This window comes from Chelon labrosus (genome assembly GCF_963514085.1).
Source record: "Chelon labrosus genome assembly, chromosome: 19".
NCBI lineage: Eukaryota > Metazoa > Chordata > Actinopteri > Mugiliformes > Mugilidae > Chelon > Chelon labrosus.
Genome location: NC_140352.1, coordinates 17721483 through 17747380, shown reverse-complemented (window position 1 = coordinate 17747380; position 25898 = coordinate 17721483). Strand labels below are relative to the sequence as shown.

The window sequence follows — 25898 nt, the reverse complement described above, 5'->3', positions numbered from 1 at the left end:
TACTATCAGCCTAGCTGCCTTGTTCATCAACCTCAAATTCAAAACCATCTCATGACTTAGAAAATGTGAAATATTTTCTAAATTGTATTTATTGACATGCAGAAAACGGCATGAGTGTGACAAAGAGAGCCAACGCTCCAGTATTTTTCCAATGGTACAAACATACTTTATTGTACAATTAATTTATTGGCAAAAAACAATCAGACCACCAAAATAACTTAAAAAAAAAAGAACCTAATGAAAATGGAGCAACAGTTATTTTTGCTTTCTCTCAGCAAGCACCGAAATTGTTAACAAGAGGAACAAAAAAAAAAAAAAAAAAAAAAAAAAAAAAGTGGTCAAAGATTCCATTTGAATACTAAACAAATATTTAAATAGTCTTATCTCCAGTCTCTTTTTAGGAAAAGAAAATGATAAAAACAAAACTATTTGTTCAGTTGCCATCAGTTTGTACAGTGATTCAGTATGTTTACAACTATATTCATGTACAAGAAACATTTCTTCAAAAGGATGGTATATAATATACGCCACGGCCTCCCCAAGGCAAACTGAATGACTGTCTGCAGTGTCTTTTTGCATCACCATAACATCTTTAATACAAAACAAAACATGTTTTATCTAATAATTCCTGTAGCTTCAAGTTTTATTTCCAAAAAAATAAAATTAAATAATATATCTATATATAAAAGACAGTTTTTCCTTGTTTTTTTTTTCTTATAAAATAAGTCTCAAGATATATTGCCACCTGGTTCTGATGCGTTCCCTCCCCATACCCAGCAAGCCCAACCTTTTGAGAAAAATAGTGAGCATGTGAATATTGTGTCTTCAGTCCTCTCCATAAAAAGCTAATTACCAAATTTGAACTCTTTCACATCACACCTCTGATCAATCCCTGCTCCGGCTCTTCGTCGCGTGGGTTTCACGTCTGCGCTTTGAGATTGTTCAGGTGTGCGACTTGTTGCGATAACCCCCGCATCCCTAAAACCTTGTCAAAAATACACAGAAAAAGGCGCATTGGTGCTTGTGACCGACTACACCCCATACTGTACGTTTTTGGAAAAAATCTCAATACTGTACAGTAGCTCAGGAGCACTTCTGTAGTTTAGTTTTAAACACATACAGCAAATATCCAATCAAACAAGGGGGGAAAGAAGCGGCAGAAAAGAACTTCTCTGCTCATAAGGTTTTAACGTATGTACACCTTTTTACAGCTTTCACTTTCATTACAAAAAAACAGTATCTAAGTCCATCATTTCTTAATTTGTACAGTACTAACATTGAATTAAATCTTGCGGCTGAGAGGCAGTCATGAGGATGAGGAACAAAAGTACTGGAAGGGAAACCGTTAGGGTTGAGGATACAGGCAGGATTTTCTTAAACCTCTGCAGCCCTAAAACAATACAACTCTTTCTCCATGTCACAGTTCATAAACACTTTAATATATGTACACGCAAAAACCTTTTTTAAACATCAGCCAGCTCAAAACGGGTAAAATACGCCAACAGCTCCACGATCAGGCTTTGACAGTTCATCCCTCCATATTTTGCAGGTGGTGGAGTGGGGGGGTGGGGGCCAGGGCAGGGAAAGTGCACACATTCACAGGAGAAATCAAGATGGAGGCCGGAGAGGTGGCCCACGGGTGCAAGGTTGTTTTTTTTTTGTTTTTAAAACTATTCTGCAAATGTGGCTTGCAGGAAAAATGCGACCAAAGCCACTGTCACCCGAAACCGAAAAACACTGTTAAGGTTTAATTCAAACCTGTAAGCCCTGACAAAAAAACAAAAACAAAACAAAAACAAGCCTAGGATAGCTGTCAAAGTCAAACTGCATTAACACACCCTCCCCCCCCACATAATCAAACTAAATAAAGTCTATATACGTGAATTGCTGCAGTCACGGTCAAATGTACATTTTACTGTCCAGAAGAAGACTCCTGTAACGGAAGATATGTTGATGCTTGTCTTACGATTCATTTTGGGAACACAATAATATAGAAATAAAATAAACGTACTCTGCAAAATAGATACAATCATGACTGGGTATTTGAGGAGGAAAACAAAACAATAAAAAAGGTACATCATGTCAACTGACTTTAATTTTTAGCCACATTTAAAATCTTAAAAATATTCATAAAAAGGCAAAATTCTCAGTCCCCAAAAATATTGTGTCATATACCTAAGGAAGAAATATCTTCAACCTGAAACACTGCCCCTTCCACCTTTTGTACACAATTGGCAAAAATATATAGATATATATTAACAGCAATAACTTACCATTGTTTTAATTTATTCATTTATTGACTTCTAAGATTGATGTTGCATCTCCCATAGGAAGGAAGCTTCAGTTAATATTTATACGTCACAAAAATATTTAAATAAAAAATTAAAACTTCTAAAACCCCAAAGCTGTAGTCCCGTCTCGCTCCCCTGTCATGGCAGTTTGTCATCCGGGGCATCAGATCAGAGCATCAAGACAGAAAGACAGTATAGAGTCAAGGCTACATAAGGTTGTGGTTAATGTTCGTCCCCAGCTCCTGGTTGTTGGTGCTGTTGCTGTTGTTATTCCCACCTAATATGTCCGACTGCCCCCCCTGTCCACCGTGCATCCCCGTCATCCCACTCAGTTGAGACATGATAGAGTTCTGGTCTGAGCTGAACTGACTAGGGTCTACAGAACTACCTGCTTGCTGCTGCTGAGACAGAGCTTGCTGTTGGGGTTGGGGAGGTTGAGGCGGCGCCATACCGGGATGATGTTGACCGAGATGGCCCGGGTGGGGTGAGCCAGTCTGGGTCTGTGGGGAGATGCGATGAGGCGAGGGCTGGGGCTGAGGTTGGGAGGAGGGCTGCATGCGTGGGGACGGGCTGGAGTGCGGAGGCTGCGACTGTGGCCTCGGTGAGGGCTGTGGTGATCTGACCTGACTGCTGAGCGATCCTGCGGGACCAAGTCCTCCTTGTCCTTGAAGGTGGGGATGGGGGGATTGGGCCATCTGCTGTTGGGGACTCATAGGACTGCTATGATGTGCTGGAGACCCCCCTCCAAGGTGCTGCTGCTGCAAGAGTCTCTGGTGGATGTTCTGGTGAAGCATGCCTTGGGACGTCTGCTGCATCTGGGGCCCACCACCTGCTCCACCTTGTGGTTGCTGCCCTGGTCCTGGTCCACCTTGTCCAGGTTGGAGCGAAGTTCCTCCAGCACCTCCACCGGGCCCTACATCTTGTCCTTGAAGACCACCCATAGCATTTTGCTGCTGCTGCTGCTGCTGCTGCTGTTGCTGCTGCTGCTGCTGCTGCTGCTGTTGTATCTGCATTTGATGCTGGAGCCTCTGCTGGAGCGCAGCGGCTACTTGTGACATAGCGTTAGGGTAGCCTTGCTGCTGGCCTAGCTGTCCTGGCCCACCTTGTGGTCCTCCTTGCTGCTGTTGTTGGGGAACCCCTATGCCTCCACTCCCAGGCTGCGGTTGAGAGGAGGGGGGTATCCCTGGCCCACCCTGGCCGGGCTGCATGAAGCCTTGCTGGCCTTGCTGCGGCTGCTGAAGTCCTTGAGGCTGCTGGAACTGCCCATGGTTTCCCATTTGCTGCTGCTGCTGCTGCTGTTGTTGCTGCTGCTGCTGTTGCTGCTGCTGCAGGTGTCTCCTCATCAACAGCTCTCTGAATTGTTGAGGCATATTGGCCATGTTGCTTTGTTGTCCTCCTTGCAATGCTCCCTGTTGTTGTTGCTGTTGTTGTTGTTGTTGTTGATGTTGCTGCTGCAATGCAGCCAACTGCTGTTGCTGTAGATTCCCAGGCAGCATTGGACGCTGTTGTTGTTGTTGCTGCTGCTGCTGTTGTTGTTGCTGCTGTTGTAACTGCTGTAGCTGAGCCATTGTGGGCATATTCCCTCCGCCTGCTCCACTCTGAGGTATATTCATCCCTGGCTGAGCTGCCTGATTCACATTAACCTGCTGTTGTCCATCCATATTGGCAAGCTGGCTGGCTCCAGGCCCTCCTACACCAGGCAGTCCTCCAGCAGTCCCTTGAAACCTCACACCTCCAGGCCCACCTTGAGGAGGGCCTACTGGTCCTCCAGGACCACCCTGCCCTCCTTGATACCTGGCTGCTCTTTGTCGAATAAAAGCAGCCATAAGTGTTGGGTTGGAACGAAGGATGTTCAGGACTTGTTGTTGTTGCAAGGGAGAACTTGGAGAGCGCAGTGTTCGTAGGAGGTCATGTAGTGCTGCCTGGGGTAGATTTCCTGATGCAGCTACACCTGCTATTGAAGCAGCTGCCCCTGCTGCCCCTCCAGCTACTCCCATTACCTGCATCAACCCACGGTTTCCTGGCTGAGGCTGTTGCTGATTCATCGTTTGCTGCTGTTGTTGGCCAACCCCTGGCTGCTGTTGTGGTGCCATGTGGCTCATCATGCCTGGCCTTTGCTGTGGGTTCATGGTTGGTCCTGCAGCAGCACCCCACTGCTGGTTTGTTGGCTGAAGCTGTCCACCACCTCCCTGCTGAACCTGCTGGAGTTGCTGCTGTACTTGAGGGGGCAGCTGAGACTGGGGACCACCTTGCTGCATCCCAGCTAGCATTCCTTGTTGCTGTTGATCTAACATAGTCCTTCCAACAACCTGCACCTGGGGGGGCATGCCCTGGGCCCCAATGTGGGACATTCCCATCTGGGACTGGTTGTTCGGGTGGTGAGGATGTGGGGGTATCATGCCACCCGGTCCCAACCCACGGATCTGCGCTTGGGCCTGAACCTGGGCTTGGGCCATCTGTCTCTGGGTCTCTGCTAGGCGCTGAATTTTAAGGGCTGTCTCTACAGCAGCCAGAGGGGGCCCTTGCTGCTGGCCTTGTACAGGCATGGACCCCTGACCCTGGTTGGGTTGCTGCTGCTGCTGGGGTGGGGTCGCTGGACCCAGTCCAGGTTTTCCCAGGGACTGGTGCAGAGGAGAAGCTCCAGGGGGTCTGGGGTTATATGGAGGCAAACCACCAGGATGTTGCTGTTGCTGGAGGTGCTGGACGTTGGGAGGCTGCTGCTGGAGCTGAGGAGAATTCATCATCCCCCCGCCACCCACAGTCTGAAACGGATGCAAATGGTGCTGAGGAGGAATATTACCACCTTGCTGTTGAATCTGTTGTTGCTGGCCTAGAGCCCCCATTCCACCCATTCCAACTCCTTGCTGCTGAGGAGTTGCCGGCATGCCCCCCTGGGTGGGTGTCTGGGGGGTAGGAGGCTGCGTGCCAACAGATGTAGGTGTACCAGGAGCAGTTCCTCCATTGTTGGTCCCTGGAGAGGGCAAGCCATTGCCCCCAGGTGCTCCTCCAGGAGGTGGCTGCCCTACTCTTTGCATGCTAGCCATTCTCCTTCTCAGCATTTGGGCTTGTTGCAGCCTATGCTGAAGCTGCTGCTGGCGAAGTTTGTGCTTGATGTTTAGGCAGAACGGGACTGGGCACTTATTTTCCTGACAGTGTTTAGCATGGTAGCAACACAACGCAATAAGCTGCTTGCAGATGGGACAGCCGCCGTTGGTTTTTCTCTTGCAACCTTTTGTGTGCTGTACAACACGTTTCATCTTCTGGCAGGATGGCAGAGAGCAGTTTGCATTTCGGCACTGGCATGCATGGACAAGGGACTGGATGCAGCGCTGAATGCTCAGACGGCGAGAGTCTCCAGGGCTCTGAGTGGTTGCGGCAGCCTGGTTGCTGCTTTCATCATCCAAGCCAAGGCCTAACTTCTCCATCTTGTGCTCATGGTTCTTAGTGTTGTAACACGTGATGCAGAGATCGTAATCCTGTGACAAATGGCATAAATATAAAATAAGTTTCAGGTTTTAGAAAAAGTTGAGTATCCCTACAAACAACCTCCCTTTCCCAACTTACCTCACAAACAGTACAGTGAAAGCGAGTCTCCACGTGGTGCTTGCACTCATTGCAAGTGTAAACGAACCGGTCCTGGCTTTGGTTATGCAACTCCACCAACATGCACATGGAGCTCCACATGGCCCTCCTCAGTGAGCTGAACTCAAGGTGTTTGTCACGGGCCAGTGTTAGGAAAGCATCACGACCATCCATGAGGTCACACGACATCAGGGGATCCGGGTCTGAAATTGGAGGCAAGGCATTTGCCATGGGGCCTGCAATCAGCCGGATCACAAAGAACACCTAGGACAGGAAAGGGAGGAGAGAACAGATGGACAGGTGAAATACTTTCATCTTTTAAAACGCATTCAACTTTGTTCCAGGTCTAGCACCAGAAATCAATGTAGTAGGATCAGGCAACTAATTCCACACTGAATTTATTTAAGAGCGATTAGATGCAAGCATCAACCATTAGACGGGATTTGTCTGCTTTAGCCAGACTGTGTTAACATGTGCTTACACTACAGCCTCAGAGCAGAAATTAGTACTACTTACAACTGACAACATTTACTCTTATAATCCAGTTTCTCATATTAAACGTATTTCACTGTTTACTGATGACCTTAATTTACTCTGCATTAACAGTCACGTAACACAACTCCAGTATAACTATTTTTCCATTGCTCCTTCACATTAAAAGCACTCCTTTAATTCATCCACTGATGAACCCTCGGGTCCTTATAATTATGGAGATGATTAAATACATCATTATATTCTCGTACCTCTTTGTGTTTTTCCATAGTAGCATAGAGTTTCTGTGAAAGGTCATTAGAGACGTTGGGCATCCCTGGCTTCTTCTTATTGGCTCGGCTCAGGCTGCTCTTGTTCTTACTCGTCTTTTTGTTGTTCTTCTTCTTTGCATTTTTGCTGTCACCTTTTGTGTCCTGCACAAAGAAAGGATGTGTAAAAACAAAAAAAAAAAAAAAAAAAAAAAAACACAATGAGCAAGCTCATGTATACTTCTTTTTACCACTCTCTCACTCAAAATATATGTAGACTCAAGAACCATATTGAGAAATTCCTTCTTACATCAATACTCTCATTGGAAGTGCTGTTCTCCTCCCTTTTCCTCTCCTCCTCCTCCTGCTCCAGCTCTTTGATGCTCTCCTCCAGCACATTAGGCCAAAAGTCACCCTCAAAGTAAGGCAATTCCTTGGCACTGGTCAAACGATCCTCTGTTGCCTGCTTGAAGATATCCTTTTGGGGTAAAAAGACAAAGTTCATGTACTGCACATATGATCCAAATCAAAAATTCAGTCCAATTACAAGGATTGTACATTGACGTTAATATCCACTCTTGTTATAAAACAACCTAGAGGACACAGAAGTATGCCTGTGTAAGAACGACACAAATTCAAAAATCTTAAAAACTACTTTTCTTCAAGACGTAAAAATAAAAAGTCTCATACTGCCTCTGTACCTTGTAGTCATGTACTATCCGCTCAGTCACCGCTTTGTCCAACATCTTCTTGTACCACTCCTGAAGGCGCTTGGGCTTTGGTATCTTCTGATCGACGGGGTGACAGTGGAAGATGTAGTCATCCCCTTCGCTGGGTGGGCAGGCCCAGATGTGGCCAGTGGTGTAGCTGAGGACATGAGACCATAAACAATGAGCACGGAGCATCAACAAGGAAACAATGTAGGTGTAACTCTGACATAGTGTTACAAATCTGCAGAGCAAAATTTGCAGCAGCACTCACCCCAACCTCTTGACATACTCCAAGTAGCCAATGAGGATTTCATGGTAAACTGCTGTTCTTAGAGCACGGGGCCGAAAAAAGTGTACACTGTCCAAATAGGAGATGTATACTCGCCTGGGTGAGTGAAAAGAGTATGATTAAGTTATCACAACAGCTGAAACTGAACATCAGCATCAGGTGGAGAAAACAAACTTGGTAAGAATGATGTCCTTGATATGTTGATATTCTTACCTCTGGTTGGGCTGAGGGCAGTCGGAGCCGTACTCCTGAACATGCATACCAAAGAAGCAAACCTCTGCTCCGTCAATGTCTTCAAATGCAAAAAGAGCTTTTGTCCTGTATGGAAAAGACTCTGACATCTCTCCGCTGTCCACAAATCTGGAGGCAAAGACACAAGCACACTTAGGACTGTGACGCATATAACTCAAACTGCTGTATAAACAATATCCGTGTTGACTGGCAGAAACAGTCCAACTGGAAATATTTTATTTTATTCTGAATTGTAGCGTGTTCTTGTTGTCTTTAAAATTCAGTTAGAAAACACTACAGAAGCTAGTTTTTGAATGTTATAATGCAGGTTTGAAGAAGTGTGAGGTCTCGTACATTCGTAATGATCTAAATGCCTTTATCCAATTGACACACGTGTTTTTATGAGCAAACTAGAGAGGTACTGCCAACTCTGAATGGGTAGAGCGTTAATGTAAGACACTGTGACTCGTTCGTGTACCTGGACTTCATGCCTGGTTTGACCTCCACCACTTTGTCAGAAACGTGGACGACGCGAATGCAAACCTCTCCGGACTCCGGGTGGGCCTGGCGCTTCAAGAAGTCGTTCACCCTGGTCTCCAGATAATAGCCCAACTTCGTCTGGGGCAACCCTGTGTGACAGTTAGTCAACAACTGTAACAGCAGCCAGGAAAAAATGACTATAGAATTAAATTCTATTTTATTCCCAATCTGTATGTAGGTGTAACTTTAACATAGTGTTAAAAATCTGCAGAGCAAGTTATGACGCGAGCACGTCAGAGGGAGACTAATCTGAATGTAACCCTTACTGATTTTATGTAATGCTTTGACCAAGCAGTTATACACATGGAACAAGCTAGTCTGCAAGTGTCTTAAGTTGGTAAATGGTGACAATTTGAAAACAATGCGTGGGTCAGGTTGATATAAATGGGACAAATGGAGCTTTTAAAATACCCCACTGTGGGATAAATTAAAGGATTATCTTATGACAGGAGCAAAGATGTATGAAACAGAACACTGTGATAAACCGGCTGAGGAACATTGCAACTTACTTTTGGCACAGTACTTGTTCTCTTTCCTCGTCTTATTTGACTTCTTTAAGCAGCCATCACATACAAAACTGTGGTACAGCGGGAGAAAAATAAGAGGTTCAAAGACATTTAGCGTATGGCAACAAAACGCTCACCATTAAAGCGAGTGGATATAAAAAGCTACTCACCCTGATGGCCAGATTGTGTCATTGTGCAAGACACAAATCTGATGCATCCTGCGGCCACAGTCCATACATTCAACAAGCCTGCAAACAGGGACAGTGGTGAGGATACTAATACAATCCTTGATACAAATTTGTCTGCTTGGTTCTCTGAAGCTGGCAGTTGACTTACAGCTCAGGGTCCAGTGTGTCATTCTTCTTCTTCTCAAACTGTTCCTTGTTAATTGATCTGAAATTAAAACAATGTGACAGTATGACAATATGTAAAACAATATGACAAAGACACGGTAAATAAAAGGGTTTATTATGCATGAAGATGTCTGAGACAGTTTTACTTGAGAAAGAAAAACTAATTAACAGAATTGAGAGAACATACTAAGCATGGACAGAACTATCCTCATAGAGTGAAGGAAACAGTGTTTACAAGATTTTTACAGAACTGTATTGAAGTTCAGTTTCTCCTAATTTATTGCCACATTGACAGGACTTTTATTGCAGCAACTAAAGCTGCCATCTGAAAAAAGTTTCAAACGTTAATGTGTTGGAATGGTAAAGACCAGAGAGATCATAACAATGTGGAACTAGGTGCAATAGGTGCTCTTAATTTCTGATTTCCTTTTTACTTCTGATGCTGTTAAGTATTTATATAGTTAAATATGGGTGGGAGTCTGTGGTTGTGGATGTGCACAAAGCATGAATCCAATATTTTAAGGAACGACTGCCTTAAATTGACTGTCTTTTAAAACAGATCATCTTGACATTTTAAAACTTTTTCCTTTCATAATCAAATACTCACGTCTGTGGCTGGGTGGGGTCATCGCCCAGGGAAACGGTCTCTCCCTGGATCTCGTTGAAACACTTCTCACAGTAGTGGTACCTGTCAGCAATAAGCCCAAATTTTGGTGAACTACACCGTTCCCCAGAGCACAGTCAATCACAGACAGCGCATGGGAGGGCAGTCACCAAATGGTACAGGACATGGGCAAGGCAGGGTGCCACAAGCGGAGCAAGCAGGAAGTGCAGGAAGTAGGAGCGCAGGACAGCAGGAAGTCGTCATCGTGACAGCCAGCCATGAATTTGAAGGGTGAGGAAATGGGGGATGGATTTGGAGGTGCATGGTTGGTCAAGGCAAAAGCAAGCCAATGTTGATATCACAGCCATTGGAAGGGAGGACAGACAAGTCATACGGACCAGGAACACAAGGAAGACAAGACAAACATCCAGGACAACACACAGCAGAGAGGCGAGGCAAAGCACAGATTAGCAATTTAGACATGATAGGATGAGCAACAACAACCACCATCACAGCTAACAGAGAAGGAGCAGAATCAACAGGAGCTTAACGGGAGAACTGGAGCAGGAAGTTGTAGCACAGGACGTAATGCAAACACTGAACAAATATGAACAAGTAAGCACAGACAACTGCTCAGCTGTTCATTCAAGCAGTTCATTTTAAAGTCGGTCCTTTCACATTCACAGTGACGTTTTCATGGGCGTATAGATAAAACTGAAGACAGGTAGAATGACAAAAGTGACAAAACGTAAACGTTACTGCTGCTTCTTCCTCAAAGGAAATGTTTACTGTCCAGAGTTCAAAAGCTGATTTTATGACTGTGCTCTGTCTGTTCAGCTTTTTCTGACACAATAACTGTATCAATGATTCTGTGCTCCGCTGCTATTTAAAGCAGAAATGAAGAATTTCAAGAATGTGATAAGAGGACTGACTGTTAAAATGCCAGTACATTAGTCACCACACGGAGGTATAAAAATGGGGAACATAAAGTAAAGGGAGGTATTCAGAAAATAAATCGGATCAACATTTCTAGGAACCACTCATTATCGACCTCAAATTCTCTGAATACAGCTTTTTAATCATCTGTTCCTAAAGAATCTCTTCTCTTTTACTGACCTATGCATTAATCTAGTCTTCCCTCCCTTCATACCTGTTCTGGTAGCTGAAGTAAACAGCGTCTCTGGGAATAGTGCATAGCTGCTTTCCATAGCAGCACAATGTCTGAGGAGAGAACTCCAGCTGATGGGCAGAAGAAAAGAAACGGGATAAAACAAATTAATCTTTTGACCATCGACACTGCTCATCAAGCATTACACACACACACACACACACGATAAGAATGATCTCTCTGTCCCACTACTCTTTTACTGGTGCAACATAACTTTAACGTAAACATGAACATGACTTTGAGTTTAACTGCAGTAGTATCATGTAATGTAACTTAGTTTTGTTTAAAAAAATAATAACAATAATAATAATAATAATAATAATAAAAAAGAAAGTTTACTTCTCTTTGCCTCATTGTCAGCAGTCAACCCTTCCTAATAAGGGCCAATCCATTTTGTTATTTGTCTTCAAAACCAAAAATAGAAGAGTCTAATAAGAACTGAAATATGATATGGCAGAGGTATGCCCAAGGCCAGAATTAGCTATGAACCCACTTCCCCACTTCCCCACTTCCATTTACAGATGTCAATGAGCACAGTTAATTTCTGCACAAACATATTATTCAGACACAGCAGCTCAGTCAGACATGTCTTCAACATATGTGTCATGAACTGTTTTGTAAAATGGGTCAATTCACCCGTTTGTAAGAATCATGGGCCAAACAGTAACATGAAGAACAGTAGTTTTTGATGTTGCAGCTAATGTAGAACAAATCATACAGGATACTGCTCATCGGTACGGTTACTTATTGCCAAGTACCATTATTTATATGGTTTCCTAATCTGATGGGATTAAATTTACTTCTGAGCTCAGCTCTACTTATTTAAAAAGATTCCAAGTCATCGTTGCTTCTTGGTAATTGATGTGCAAAGATAGTTTACAATTAAATTTACTCAAAAGTTGATCATTGATTCTTGATTTACATTTACGTGCCACTTCCCTAAATCTTAACAGAGAGAGCTGCAGATTAAACTGTGTTTCTATTTTGGAGGCTGTGGTTTGTAGTACTATTGAATTGTACTGTGTTGTACCTGCACATGTTTCTATTATTTTGACAACCCCATTTTAGTCTGTCGTCTAGGTTAAATAACAAAAACACATTAAAGTTTAACTGGCGCTGTTTCAACATAAACTGAACAATATAACAGTCATGATGGAGGATTTAGAGCAGGACTGTTGTATGAGCCAATGACTGCCTGTCCTCATCTTGCAGCTTTGATATAAGAAAATTTGCCTCCAGACAGAGGGCCATGTGTTTGGAACAGTGAGTCATATGTGCAGTGGTAATGTAGATGCTTTATTACTCAATGTGGAACCAACTGCACTAAAGTTTACAGCAGTTAAACTTCAGCTGCCAGTGTAGCTTAGTAAAACGGAGTTGTAGTTCATCCAAAAATAAGTGATGCTTTGACAGGATTCGATTAGCCATGTTTATTCTGATACTCTAATACTTTGTCCATAACCGTTACATGGAATAGTATCCCATCAACTAGCCTGTTCATGCGGCCGTAGCACTGGGGATTTTGTTAAACCATTATTGTAGTGACTCACAAAGTATTTCAACCATAACAATATAACTACAGTCCATAAACACAATGACAAGACAAACAAAAAGACTCTAAGCATAAAAGACTCAAATATGATACCAGCACCAAATGCTCCTAAACTTATGAGTACTGCAGTTCTGACCAGTCACATACCATTACCAATTTAAGATCAATACTTGATGCCCACTCCCCCATTCATGCAGTTTTGCAGCACGCTGTCTCACCTTCCTTCCACAACAGTAGCCCAGACTCTGCATCACAGGGTCAATCTCCTGCTCGAAAACCTCGGCCAGCTTGGAGCAGTACTTGTAGACTCGCGACGTTTTGCGATTGTACAGCCAGGCATTGTTGAACATCAGCCAGATGTCATCTACGTACTGCCAGGGATCCTGGTACTGACCTACAACCAAAACACTGTGTGAGGACGTAGTAAAAACACTTTGTGAACTAAAAACTGTTGGCTTATTGGAGTATCTAATATAAAAGTGCAAGAAAACATAACCAGCCAGTAGCCGTATGTACCGATTCCAGCCACTTAAAACGGAACCAAGTTCAAACTATCTACCAGCAAATACTTACCAGTGTCTAGCTTTCGCTTGATAGTGGATAAGTCCATGGGGTTCTTCACAATGTCAAAATAATCCTGAAACAACACAATGTTTGTATCAGAGTTGAGTGCGGTTTACATATGACAGAACCAAAGAGCCCTCAAACTCATGAGGAATACATACAGGTATACAGAGCAGTTGTGGGTCAACAGGCATCCTGAAAGGCAGAGACTCTGGGTCTTGTCTGTACAGAGATTCAAGTGTGGGCATCAGAGCCTGACGAAGCTCCTCTGGCTTGAAGACTACAAAAAAATATGACAAAGATTAGAGAGAATGAGATGAAAGAGTAAAAACTGATAAACTGAACCAGCAACCAGTTTCAACTAACTCCTTGGATTTCATAAGAAAAGGAGACCAATACAGAATCAAATGTTTAAAATTAAAACTGCTTAACAGCTGGTAAAACTTAAGTTCATCTTACTCTTCTTTTTCGACGGGGCCTGTGGTACCGCTGCCTCCGAAGACTCCTCTTCCTCTTTCACCTCCTTCTTCACCTCTGGTTTCCTGTCTTCTGTTTTCACACCCAATGTCTGCGTTGTTGACGATGTATCCATGGGAACTCCTTTACCTCCCTCTCCTGAACACTCTTCCTTTTTGAGTTCTGATTTTATTGGCTTTTCCTCCATTTTGAGGTTGCCGAGCTTCCCCCCTTTTGAGCAGCTTCCAGCATCGCTTTCCTCCTCCTCATCCTGATGCTTGATCTCCATCTTGGGGTCGAGGTTGGTGGCTGAGGTGTCTGACTGTGGCTGCTGGGACGAAGTGTCCTGACTGCTGACCGAAGCCGGAGTCAAGGCTTGACCGTCTGCTGCAAACGAACCCTTCTGGGACAACTAAAGAGGGACACAAATACAAATTCAGGTGCTAGGAAATAGTAACTATGACAGTGATATACGACAGAATATACATAATTAAATGACCAGATAAAGTGAAGACATTAACATCCTAGGGGTTTCATTAATTACTTTAACATTTGTCTCATATTTGAAACGGTGTATTAAAATGAAATATCAAAGTGCCCTTCTGTGCCATTAATGTACAGTACACCTAGACATAAATGGGCAACTTTACATACGACTATTGACACAAGCCATCAAAATGCGCCCCCAGATGAATCTTTGCGAGACAACTCAGTTCCACACTTCACACAAATAAACACACAATTTGTAGAGCAACCACACAGCCTGCTCTGAGACTGTGAAGGGGAAAAATATCTGGTAATAAAGGCAGATAAAGCAATGTTAAACAAAGGAACTGGTCTTAATTAGTCAGCTATGACATTTAGCACCACACAGTTGTTTTCAGATGTGTTGCGCAAGCTTTTCTGCAGAAACACACAGAACAAATAAGTTTGAGGATAGGTAAACACACTGGCCAGACAAGGAAACTGAGTGCACCAGAAAGGCTTTGTAAACAGACACCGTGTGGAAGTCGGATGATATCCAGCAGTGCCATTAGCTCAGAACTGTCCAACACACCACCTACAATCCTGAGAGGTCTAATGTTAAGTGAGGAGTAAGACTTGCAGGTACAAAGCCATTCCTCTAATGTGTTTACTAACGAGCCAAGAAACTCACCAACTGCTGTGTAAAGAAATGCAACAGTGCTTTGGATTGATGAGTCCAGATTTGACTTTTGACCCTAACAAAAAGCATTGTTCCTGCTGAAGTGCTACAGAGCAGTTCCTTGCAGGTTTGGGGACTTATTTCTGCAAATGGAATTGGGGAACTTGCCACAACTCGTAGTCTCCAGGAGTAGTACAGGTAGATTCTTATCCAACCCACAAAACCTTCAGGGAGACATAAGTGACCCCACATTTATTCTGTAGAATGACCTCAAAAATACACCCAGAGTCGCAAAGAGCTGTTTTCATTGACAAGAGGAAGAAGGAGTCCTTCAGCAGACGTATGTCCCACACAGAACACTGATGATCACCGAGTCAGTATGGGATTACAGGAAGACGCAGAAGTCAGTGAGACAGACTAAATCCAAAGAATAACTGTGGCAGATTCTGCAAGATGTTAAATAACCTACCTGACGCGAACCTTGGAAAACTTCACACAAATTTACCAGGAACATTTGTGTTGATTTAAAGACAAAGTGTGGCAACAACAAATTTTGATTTATATATGGATGCCAATTTTTATACTTCATCTAAAACCTTTGCACAGTATTGTATAAACCAGAAAGCCATGACTATTATGGGATCGATGCAATAGGTATAAGCATTATTAAAATCACACTGACCGGAGTGCGTGGCAGCTGACTGTGCGGCGTTGTGCTGGAGGCATGTCCGGGATGAGATGGAGTAGTCGAACCAGCTGGCCCGACGTGTTGTTGCTGCAGGGACTTGTTGGAGCCAGGGCCCTGGCCCAGCTGATTCTGTTGAGGGGCTGGAGGTGGCGCCAACTGCGGTGCATTAGGGGTGTGTGGTTGTGGGGTTTGGGATCCGGTTAGTCTGGGGGGTGTTTGATGGGGAGTAGGAGATCGGCTGTGAGCAGGGGAGGGCGAGCTGCCTCGCATGGCTCCCAAATGTGAGATGGAGTTGGGTTGCTGGTTTGTGTTGGATGGGGTCACAGAGGGAGCGGGGGTTCCAACAGTTGAGTTTGGACCTCCACCTCCCACACTCTGAGGACCCATTGGCCCTACTGTAGAGACTCCACCGGGACCACTGACTGAACCTGGCTGCGATAGAGGACTACCAACTGAAAGAGAGGGAGGAGTTCCCATCTGCGTCTGAGGATACAAGAAGATGATCAGTGTGAAGAAAGGTATGACAGAAGGGTGCACAAAATAATCTGATGTGTTTTCTGAATACACACTGATTGGTTTTCACAAACAGCAGCTGTGAAAAAGCGCAACTCCAAAAAAAACTTTCAATCACTTTTGACAGCATCTTAAGAAATAATCTACAGATTCTAACTCTAATTTCTGTCCTTAGAAGCCCCTTAAATCAAACTTGCCATGCATATCGAATTAAAACATCGCTGACTAACATGATAAGATCAACAGGTATTCTTACCTGTGCCATGCCTCCTTGTGTTCCAGGCTGGGCCATACCAGGCTGAGCTGTTCCAACTCCTGGTCCTGAACCAGGAAACTGCCCCTGGGACAGATACTGGTTCTGTAGCTGGCTGACATTGGGCTGCCCAACCCTTGGGCCAACCATTCCCATCTAAAGATAGAAAACAGACTTTTGCAAGGGTCTTCAAAACACTTTGTGCTTAACAGCTGAACTGGACACTGAACATTTTGGCAGAAACAAGTGCTCCCTACTGACCTGGTTGCCTGATGTTCCCATAGGGAGAGGAGGCGTGGACCTCTGGCCCATAGACTGCATCCCAATCTGATTGAACTGATTCATACCTGACAAAACAAAGACGCACTTTTAATACCGAATACATTTTATATGTAACCATTATATCGTTAAATTAGATATACACAAGATTGCTATTGTGTTATTAAATGTTCTCTAGTGAGGTTTCTGTGTTGTCGATTTAACATAATGATGTGTCAACATCCGAAAAACAGCCTCATAAACATTGTTTTTGATGCAAGTCAACATCTGGGGTGATACAAGAAAAATGATCCGTCAGCTTTGATGGTTCCTTTGTAAACTGATGAATGAAAATATTGTACAATGGTCTCTGACAGATTGTATTTTTACCTGGGCCTTGCATCCTGTTGATTTGATTTGGTCCTGTCGGTCGCAACATTGAAGGATCAGGGAGGGGACCGTCTATAAAAACGCAGGAAAAAAAATAAAGAAAGTTAAACCGTCATCTGTGCATCCAAAACTATGTAGAGAGGTTTGGACAGACGGTTTCATCTCTTGTCAGTGGATCAAGAAAGATCCGTGGCATTTTGATTCATGCAGCACCAAAAGACAAGAGAAAATGCGCCCCTTTTTCAAAAGCCCTATGTTATAGATTATTGGGAACATGAGAACACATTTTGAAAACCTTGTATGGCAAAATTAACAGAATAACCCAACATGGTGTCATGCTTGGATGGAGGAATCTACAATGCGGGAAAAATGACTCAGTGAAATAAGATACAAATAATACAAATCTGAATTCAAACACAGCAATGCCTGTCCAATTATCATTCACATATATGTATGCAGCTCAATGTAACATGAGCTCATCCGTGTCTGCATGTTCACTCACTTGGAGGCAGTCCAGTGGGGGGCTGACCCATGCCAGCAGGCCCAAGGCCCAGACCCTGCTTCTGGAGCCGGGTCCTCCTCTTCTCCTCCAGTTCCTTTTGGATCTTATAGATCTTCTCTGCCAATAGGTGATAGTACTCAGCCTGCCAAAAGTAGGGTAAGGGAATAAGAAAAATTAGAGGACTTTTAGGGACTTGAGTCAGAAAAACTGAGTAAGACGTTTCTGAGTAAGGCAGGGAGCAGAAATGAGCTTACTCTACTGTTGGCCGACTCATACATGTCTCCCTCAACTTTTCGGGCATAGGCCACCAAGTTCTCCATTCGACGGTCCTTGAGAGCAGCGGGATCTGGAGTTGGAAAGATGGCCTGGACACTGGGAGGGTAAGCAAACACAGAAGAAAAGCAAAAGTATGAGAAAATGTTCTATTTGTTTACTCCTGACTCAGGCAAATTACAGCCTCTTTTCATTACTGTATGACTCTGGACTGGTAGTGCTGCTACTGTGATCTCTCCCATTGTTTGTGTGGGTCTATGAGAAGTGCCAGTACACGGTCATAAGGTTCTGTTCATCACCACATAAAGCCCGCAATTGGCCAGACAGATCTTTACTAGAGCATAATCAGTTCCCAACGGAGTGACACCAGACCAATTTTCCACCACCAAAATGTTGTGGGCAAGGGAAGTCAGGCTGGTTTCCAGGCTAGTGGTGATATGTTTCATCCTAGAATATTCCTTTTCTGACAGGGAGTAATTTTGTCAGCTAGTATTTTTTTATTTATCCACAGCCATTCATGGTGCCATCTGTACAGATCATCTTCAACACCTTTCACACTCATACGGCCCCATATCACCACACGCCCACTTCCATGCTTCATCGCAGGACTTTGCTTATACTGCGGTAGTCGTGGCTAAGTACATGCTGGATCCCATCCGAGCCAAACAAATTTACCATGGAATTATTAGATGAAAGCATGTGCTCACAAGATTCATCCTTTTCAAACTTTAGCAAAATTCAAACTGCCAAAAGGGCAAATAAGACTTTTTTTTGTCTTGGGCATTGATTTTAGACACTGACATTTTGCAATGTCCTGTGCGCTGTCTGAGCAATCTGTGAAACTCTGATTTCTAGTAGAACTCTTGTTAAGCCCTTATGCCACCATTGGCAACCTACTGTGTTTACTGACACAAGGAGGGAATCAATGTCTTGTTTGCACAGATTACAGCAAAAGAAATCTTCTGACAGAAACTTTTTGTTAAAAAAGGTATAGAGGAGGCTCCTACATTAGGGTGCAGTCTGGGATTATGTGAAGAGATTAACACACCTACGGCAAATGCTCCAAGTTGCTGAACAAACGACTAGAAGTTTAACAACTGTGCACAAGTGCTATTTGGATCAATCATTGTTTTTATTTCATTTTTATAGGGTCAGAAAAGTTTAAAATGTATATTTAACAGGGAGTTCCTCTTTAATACTTACAGCTTGTGTACCAAATGGTTTCGTAGGTCCTGTGTAATGTCCTCATGCCAGCTTTTCCTCATGCCTGTAGCAGAGGGAGGGGCTGCTGTGGGCATGGATCCCACCCCACTAGCATCGTTCAGCAGACTGCAACAGAGAGTGAAGACAAAATTTCAATGGCTTCTCCTGGTCTATTGTGGAGTTGACCAAAATGGTAAAACCCCTTAGGTGCGATAGGTGCTTCAGATTAATGATTTCGTCATGTGGTGTTTGTGTTCCTTCTTACCTTTGGCTGTTCACATTGAGGTGCATCATGGTATCCTGCAGCAGACTGGCTTGTTGGCTCTGAGAGGGAGCACCCACACCTCCATTGACTCCCATAGGATTCACACCTACACATGGAAAGATGGGGAATATCTATATTCATTGTGCATGGATACAGATAGTAACATAGTGAATATAATATATCTTTCGACTGAAAATACAAAATGAGGAAACTCAACTTACCCATTGGATTCAGAGGTCTCATGCCAGCCTGTAGGCCTTGGTTGGGCATGCTGGGCTGGCCAGTCTGACCCTGGATCTGGTTGCCCTGGTAGGTGAGGCCTAGAGCAGCATAGGCTCTTTCTATAGAACTAGGGTCAATCTGGCTCGGCGGGTTGAGGTTGGGAGTACTTGGTTGGCTACCAGCGACTGCTCCAAGAGAGCTTCCCAGTCCTGGACCAGCCCCGCCAAGTAGAGCTGTAAGGACATAGCAAAAGAAGATGAGAATCATACATCTGCCATGTTTGACATAATATAAAAAAAATCTAATGTTGACAAAAACCTGTAATATTTAGACAAAACTCAATGCAAAGTAAGTCAAATTAATAATGCTCATAAACAATCTAATATTATTAAGATAGACAGTGTAAATAAAATAAATATGTAGGTATATTGTTTTTGGTTGGATACAGACACTCACACTGCGGGTTCCTCTTGTCCCCAGCATTCTTCAGTGGCAGGCAGACAGGACAGTCATGTCGCGTGCAGTTCTTCCAATGGGAGATGATCTGCCTTGATGATGCACAGTGAGCAACTAAGGATAAAAAAACACCAAAAAGATCAGGAGTTGGGAACCAGTAAAGTAAAGTTCAAATGAGCGTCCTTGATAAATGCAAGAATACATCAGGAGCATGAAGCGTCCCTTTTACTCACCTTGACAGGACTTGCCGGCCTGGCAGTGAGTCATGTGGTTCAGGACATTCTTCATAGTGCGGCAGTGGGGCAGATTGCACTGCCGGACTTCACCGTTGGCCTGTTCCCGCCGCTGGCACTTGTGTGCGTGAAGCAGGAGTACCAGTTGCTGCTGGATTAGCTTGCGCTTCTCAGGGTCAGCTGTGGGTGGTGCTCCGGCTGCAGCAGATGCAGCGGAAACCTGGGTCCCTGGCACCACCAGACCTGCCGGAGTGCTGGGCCCCATCCCTGGGCCTCCTCCAACAGGTCCACCTGAGGGACCACCTACACCTGTCTGTGACTGCTGGGTGCCCTGGAAGAAAAGTCGGATGTATGAGACAAGAGAATCACTTTAGTGTACCTAAGTGTTCCATGTCTGAAAGCACCGATTAGGGTAGGAATTTGAAAAACTGGTGTTATGGTGAGAAGTAATAGTTTAAGTTTAAAAAAATTTAAATTTCCCTATTTAGAAAACAATTCAAATACAACCTGTTGGCCAGAAGCATGTTCTTAGTTTATTCTTACCATGGCACCCATTCCCTGCATGGGCTGGCTCTTCTTGTCCACACTGAACTGGGCCAGGCTGTTGGGCATGGGACCTTTGTTCTGGAGCTGAGGGCCCAGCCCTGCGCCTCCCAGACCTTGATTCCCCTGACCTCCATATGGACCTCCAAATGGGCCCCCTGGGCTTCCCATCATCCCCATCTAACACAAAAAAAAATGAAAATAAGACAGAAATAAAAACAGAGAAAAATAGAAGCGCATAAGAACGATGAAGGGATATGAGAAGCAAAATATGATGTAGGATATAAGAAGCAAGTTTGCTGTCTGTCAACCACATTTTAAAGTGAGACCACCTGAGCTCTACACGTACTTGGTGACTTACAACATAATCTTCCAGGACATCCAAGATCTCAAATCTTTATTATTGCTATAAGCTATTATAGGATGAGGACTTGTGGATACTTCCGCACATTTTATCAAAGACTAGAGAATATTAAATTAGGTCTGTTTTTCACTGCAAACACTTGATATTGCTAAGGAATATTTACGTCTCCTATTACTGAAGAGAGAAATTGTTCTGATTTAATCATTAGAAAAACTTTTAAAACATATGCAAGTACCAACAGTGGTTTACAGTAGCCAGTAGCTGTGTGTAACAGCAAACTGACATCATTAGTTCCCCATTTTTCCCTGCACGCTGTGGGGCCTGTACACTTAAAATCATTGATGTATTCCTCATCAGTACAGTCTCTTCTATCTTCTCCCTATTCCTTTCATTGCATTTATAAGCTCCATTGCATTTTTCTTTTCCTTTTTCCCCCTCACTGATATCTAACCTGGAAAGCCTCTCACTGCTTTTGATCTCTGGCTAAATCAAACATCATTGTCTCCACCACGTTCAGTCAGCAGCAGCAGCAGCGGCGGCAGCCCAGCACTGCAACCTTTTACTGTCACTCCTGTGGGACTGTCAATCACACCAACAGAGTCGTTTTCCGCCATTTCAACTACATACAAGCGTGCTTTGCATCACTCTTAGTTGTTAAGAGACATAGTCGTGCAAAGCAATTCTTTACGGTGGAGAATCAAACTCAAGGCTGCAATTAAGTCTTGTAAGTTCAAAGTATAAGAAACCGCCAATTTAAATTTAAATTTGCATTTAACCGATAGACCTATATTAAGCATGCGCAAACAACAGCTGTCATCAACTAAGAAATAATTATACATTTGATAATTATGTTTAAGCTTAAAATGCTCCAAATATTTTTTATTTTCAAACTTAATGATCTGTGTAGCAGTGACGCTTAGATAATAATGCATTTATAGCCTTGTTTTACATAAATTCAACCTTTTTCAACAAGGAATTAAATACTAGAAATGTTAAAACCATCTCTGAAATAAAAGAAAAACTTCCTTAGTTTATGAAGTCCTTACCTTGTTCATTGCTGCAGGTTGCTGGCCTCTCATCCCAGCCTGCCCCCCAGCTCCCTGCTGCTGTAGGGTCTCAGCCAACAGGTTGCTGCTGCCGGCCATCCCCTGATTACCAAAGCCCATCCTCGGGGAGCCATTCATCACCTGGTTCCCAATCATGCCTGGCTGCTGCTGTCCATTACTGCCTTTCTGCTGCGCTCCCATCATGGCCCTGTTCATGCTACCCATCATTCCAGCTGCTGCATTCTGTTGCTGCTGCATCATGTTGGCCTGCTGCTGAGGGGAAAGGTGCTGCTGCTGTCCTTGTCCCATCATTTGCTGAGGACCCTGACCAGGTGATGCCTTCATGTTTGCCAAGTGTTGCCCCATGGCAGCAGGCCCTCCAGGGCTTCCCATAGCTGCTTGGTGCCCTTGTTGAGTCGAGGTTGTTCCCCCTGAACGTAAAAGCTCCGACAGCTGCTTGTGCTTGGCCACTGCATCCTGGCCTCCGCCAACACCCCCAGGGCCTAGCCCAAGGCCTAGTCCTCCTGCCCCTCCAGGACCCAACCCTGCAGGTCCTCCTCCCAGAGTGGTGTGCAACTGGTTAAGGTCCCCACCATTGACCAGACCTGGTTCACTGGAGCTGATGAGCTCATCTGGGAGATCATGCTCCAAGTCGAACAGTGAGCCGAAATCTGAAATGAAGAAGAAACAAAGTTTAGGAGAGGGGAGAAAACGAGATGGGAGACAAAGCAGGGAGACGGCGAGAGGGGGACAAAAAGGGCCACAGCTGTGTTAAGCTGGTATAATCCTTTATTTTTCAGCATGATTGAGTGAAAAATGCAATCGCACGCTTGACATTAAAAAGCGATAAAAGCTGTTTAGAGACGTATGACCAGTTTTCTCCCATCAGAAATTACTAACAGTTCATCAGGCACCGAGCACAAAACTAGAGGTGATTTTTCAAATAACTTTTATGCAAAACACATGCCAGCATGGTCTACTCCCAGAGAGAATTCTAGACCAATAAAGTTGCCAAGACAGGTTTACACAAGAAAGATGCATGATGGATTGGACATTAACATGAAAGTGCACAACCCCAAAAAGTCAATTAGTTGTGCTAGTTATTTTTCAAGTTACTGAATAGTTTTTTGGTGACAGAGAAAATAGCTCTTGAGTAAATCAGTAACAGAAATTTAAATTCGCATAATTGTTTAATGTCATGTTTGAAGAAAACATGCAACAAAAAAAAAAATCACACACGTACGCAGTTGTGGCATTTCTTGGTCTTAGTGTAAATTGCCAGTCGCTTGCCAGTTCATTAGGAAAACAAATGCATTTTAATACACACAGACATGCACTAAATCGTAGCTTCATGACTGTTATCATGTTCGGTTTATGTTGAAAAAGCATGTTCCCCTGATGTAGCCGAGCACTCTGACTAAAATGCTATTGCCTAAATAACAGAAACATGTGTTGGTACAACACAATACAATTCAACTGTACTACAAATCACAGCCTCCACAATAAAAATGCAGTTGAATAAACAGCGCACCAGTTGTTTTAAACAAAAGCTGAATAAACTTCATGCGGCTAAGATTTAGTGCAGGACTGTTCAATGATGTGCTAATGAACTGGCAAGTGAGTGTATATTTTGAGGTTCTGGGCTGTTGGTTGGACAAATAACACGTGTTTTTCACAATTTCCTGGTGATGTATTGACCAAATGATGTGTCAACTAAATGACAGTTGCATGCCTAATCTTTAATGTACAAAAATCTGACAACAAACTGGAGTCACCCGCATTAGTTGAATCCTCATGTACAGATGATTTTCTTGACAGCCCTGCACTGACCCTCAAATATATATCGTGCAATGCAACGAAAATGTGTGCAACATCTGAATGATTTAGCCTGCAAGTCCCTTTCTGTCAGTGCCAACCTAAAGCTGGGTAGACAGCCTCACATGCAGCTGTGCGAGGTAAAACAATTAAGTAAATGATTAAGGGGATGAAATGTGGGTGACTATTTCGTGCTACGAGCACTATCTGGTCGCCAACTTGACTCCCTGGTTAGTCTCGCAGTGGCTGGGCATGGCGCTGTCCATGCTCCACAGTTTTGCTATCAGGCCACTATTCCAGCTGCTGCCGCACGACATCCACAAAAAACATACCGACAGACAATGGCAATTTGAACTTAACAATCAGTCGGAGCCGTGGGCCTAAATTTAGCTCTTCCATAAGGCTAGCAGTGCCACCATCGACAACCTCTGCTTTCGCTATCATTATTAACGGTGGCTAACACTAGTTAGTAAACGGTCCGAGTTATGATGGGGCAATGCAAGATTGGTTTAGACATTACAAGCTTTAAAAACTCAAACACAGAATAAGAGTACATGAAGACGAATGTCAATTTGACATTATTGCGACACACCAAAAACTTTAACATGAGTTGGCATGGCATTATGTTTATAATCAGCCCGGCAGAAGTGGCCATTAGACACGGGACCGTCAGTTGTGGACCCGCATTCAGTTAGCTAGCCTAGCCTTAGCCGAATGGCTAACACGGCTACCTCCGGCTAAAATGGAAGTTAGCATGCGAGCTAGCTAGCTGGGGAGCCCTTCTTCACGTCCGACACACATTACTAGCACGCTAACATTAGCAAGCTACGACAAAAACAGAAGAGTAATCCCGCGTCTGCGTCCGCTTTCAAGTAAACCCAAGCCGCCGAAAAACAACAAACTTAACGAATAACACCGTAACAAATGTTATCCTAAAGCAATACTTACCATTTCCATCGCTGGCGGAGGCGGAAAGTGCCGGAGAGGAGAGTTTAGGCCTCTTGGCTGAAGGCGGGCCAGGGTCCAGAACGTTCTCGGCCATATTTTTTCGAAATAAAAATATATAAAGTATCCACACTTGCAGACGCTTTCACGCCCTTAGAAGCTCATTCCTTTTCGTGTCCAATATTGCGACTTTTCCCCCTCCTTTTGGGGGACTAAGAGGGGGAAAGTCCCGTGTACAAATTACTCCTCTTTCCCTGGGTTCGCCTCTCGATTTCAGCCTCGGCGTATATCAACCCCCCTCCTCCCCTCCCTCCCTCGTCGGATTTTTTGTTCTTTATAAATTTCTGCCAGCGGAGGAGGAGGGGGTCGGTGAAAGTAAAGAGGGAGACACACGCATCGGCTTCCCTCTAAACTTAAAGTGCCTCTTCGGATGTCAATAAACTGTCCCCGGGTATGTCTCCCATGGCTGCATCCGTCATTTCAGCCTCCTTTCCAGCGGAGCCTGGATGAAGATAATGTCGGGCAGAGAGGGCTCGTTTGCCTGCGAAGTGACGGTGGTGCTGCTGGTGGCAGCGGGTGAGGATGAGGGAACGCATATTTAAAAAATAATAATAATAATAATAATAACACAATAGTGCAGCTACAATGTTGAACGAGATATAATGCGTGTTGCCCCTAACAGGAAAAAGAAAAGTTATTTATGACTAATTTATGCAGCAGCCTGACTGAACTTGCATCTTCTGTCCCTGAGCTTCAACTGCAAAGAATTAGCTCTAGATCATGTTAAATGCAATCAATCTATTTTTTTTATTATCAGTTTATAATCATTAGTCAGTTTTAAAAAAAAGAGTTCCAGGACAGTTCCAGGAACTTCAAGTGCTGCAGACCAGGGTGGATTCACAAACACTGAAAACTGTATGTCAAACTTCTGTGGAAAGGCTTGGTGAAACTCCTCAAACGTTTACTAGATTGAATATCCAGTAGTGTCTTCCTTAGGAAAGCTACATGCATACATTTATAAACCCTCAGTCACGCAGCACACTTTTCTCTGAGTGGTGACTTTGCATGCTCGCTCCATGGCCAGTGTCGTCTGATTTTTACTGGACAGAAACACCCTCTAAGAAACATTTTCTTCTAAATCTGACTCTTGGCATGTGCTGCACTAGATATGGCAGGGTTTCCTAAAAGAACCACAAGTA

General features: G+C 43.9%; 1 protein-coding gene across 4 annotated transcripts; it reads right to left on the bottom strand.

Annotated features, from left to right (window-relative positions):
- Positions 1 to 143: 143 nt before the first annotated feature.
- Positions 144 to 25397, bottom strand: ep300a (EP300 lysine acetyltransferase a). 4 transcript variants are annotated; one of them, XM_084568143.1, is made up of 31 exons: positions 24703 to 25397; positions 21940 to 22610; positions 20530 to 20709; positions 19987 to 20317; positions 19748 to 19867; positions 19297 to 19530; positions 19076 to 19181; positions 18811 to 18936; positions 17589 to 17706; positions 17335 to 17476; positions 16833 to 16904; positions 16446 to 16531; positions 16188 to 16340; positions 15413 to 15901; positions 13590 to 13998; positions 13292 to 13410; positions 13140 to 13203; positions 12785 to 12960; positions 10997 to 11085; positions 9850 to 9960; positions 9226 to 9282; positions 9060 to 9137; positions 8893 to 8960; positions 8322 to 8472; positions 7826 to 7972; positions 7595 to 7708; positions 7315 to 7480; positions 6924 to 7091; positions 6617 to 6778; positions 5856 to 6137; positions 144 to 5767 (listed from the first exon to the last, which is right to left on the bottom strand). In XM_084568143.1, the coding sequence occupies exons 1-31, from the start codon at positions 24794 to 24796 to the stop codon at positions 2498 to 2500; spliced, it is 8553 nt and encodes a 2850-aa protein (XP_084424269.1). In that variant the 5' UTR covers positions 24797 to 25397; the 3' UTR covers positions 144 to 2497. The 4 variants fall into 4 exon arrangements, with proteins under 4 accessions (XP_084424269.1, XP_084424271.1, XP_084424270.1 ...); XM_084568145.1 differs by having other exon boundaries at positions 9850 to 9930; XM_084568144.1 differs by having other exon boundaries at positions 19754 to 19867.
- Between the last annotated feature and the right edge of the window lie 501 nt (positions 25398 to 25898).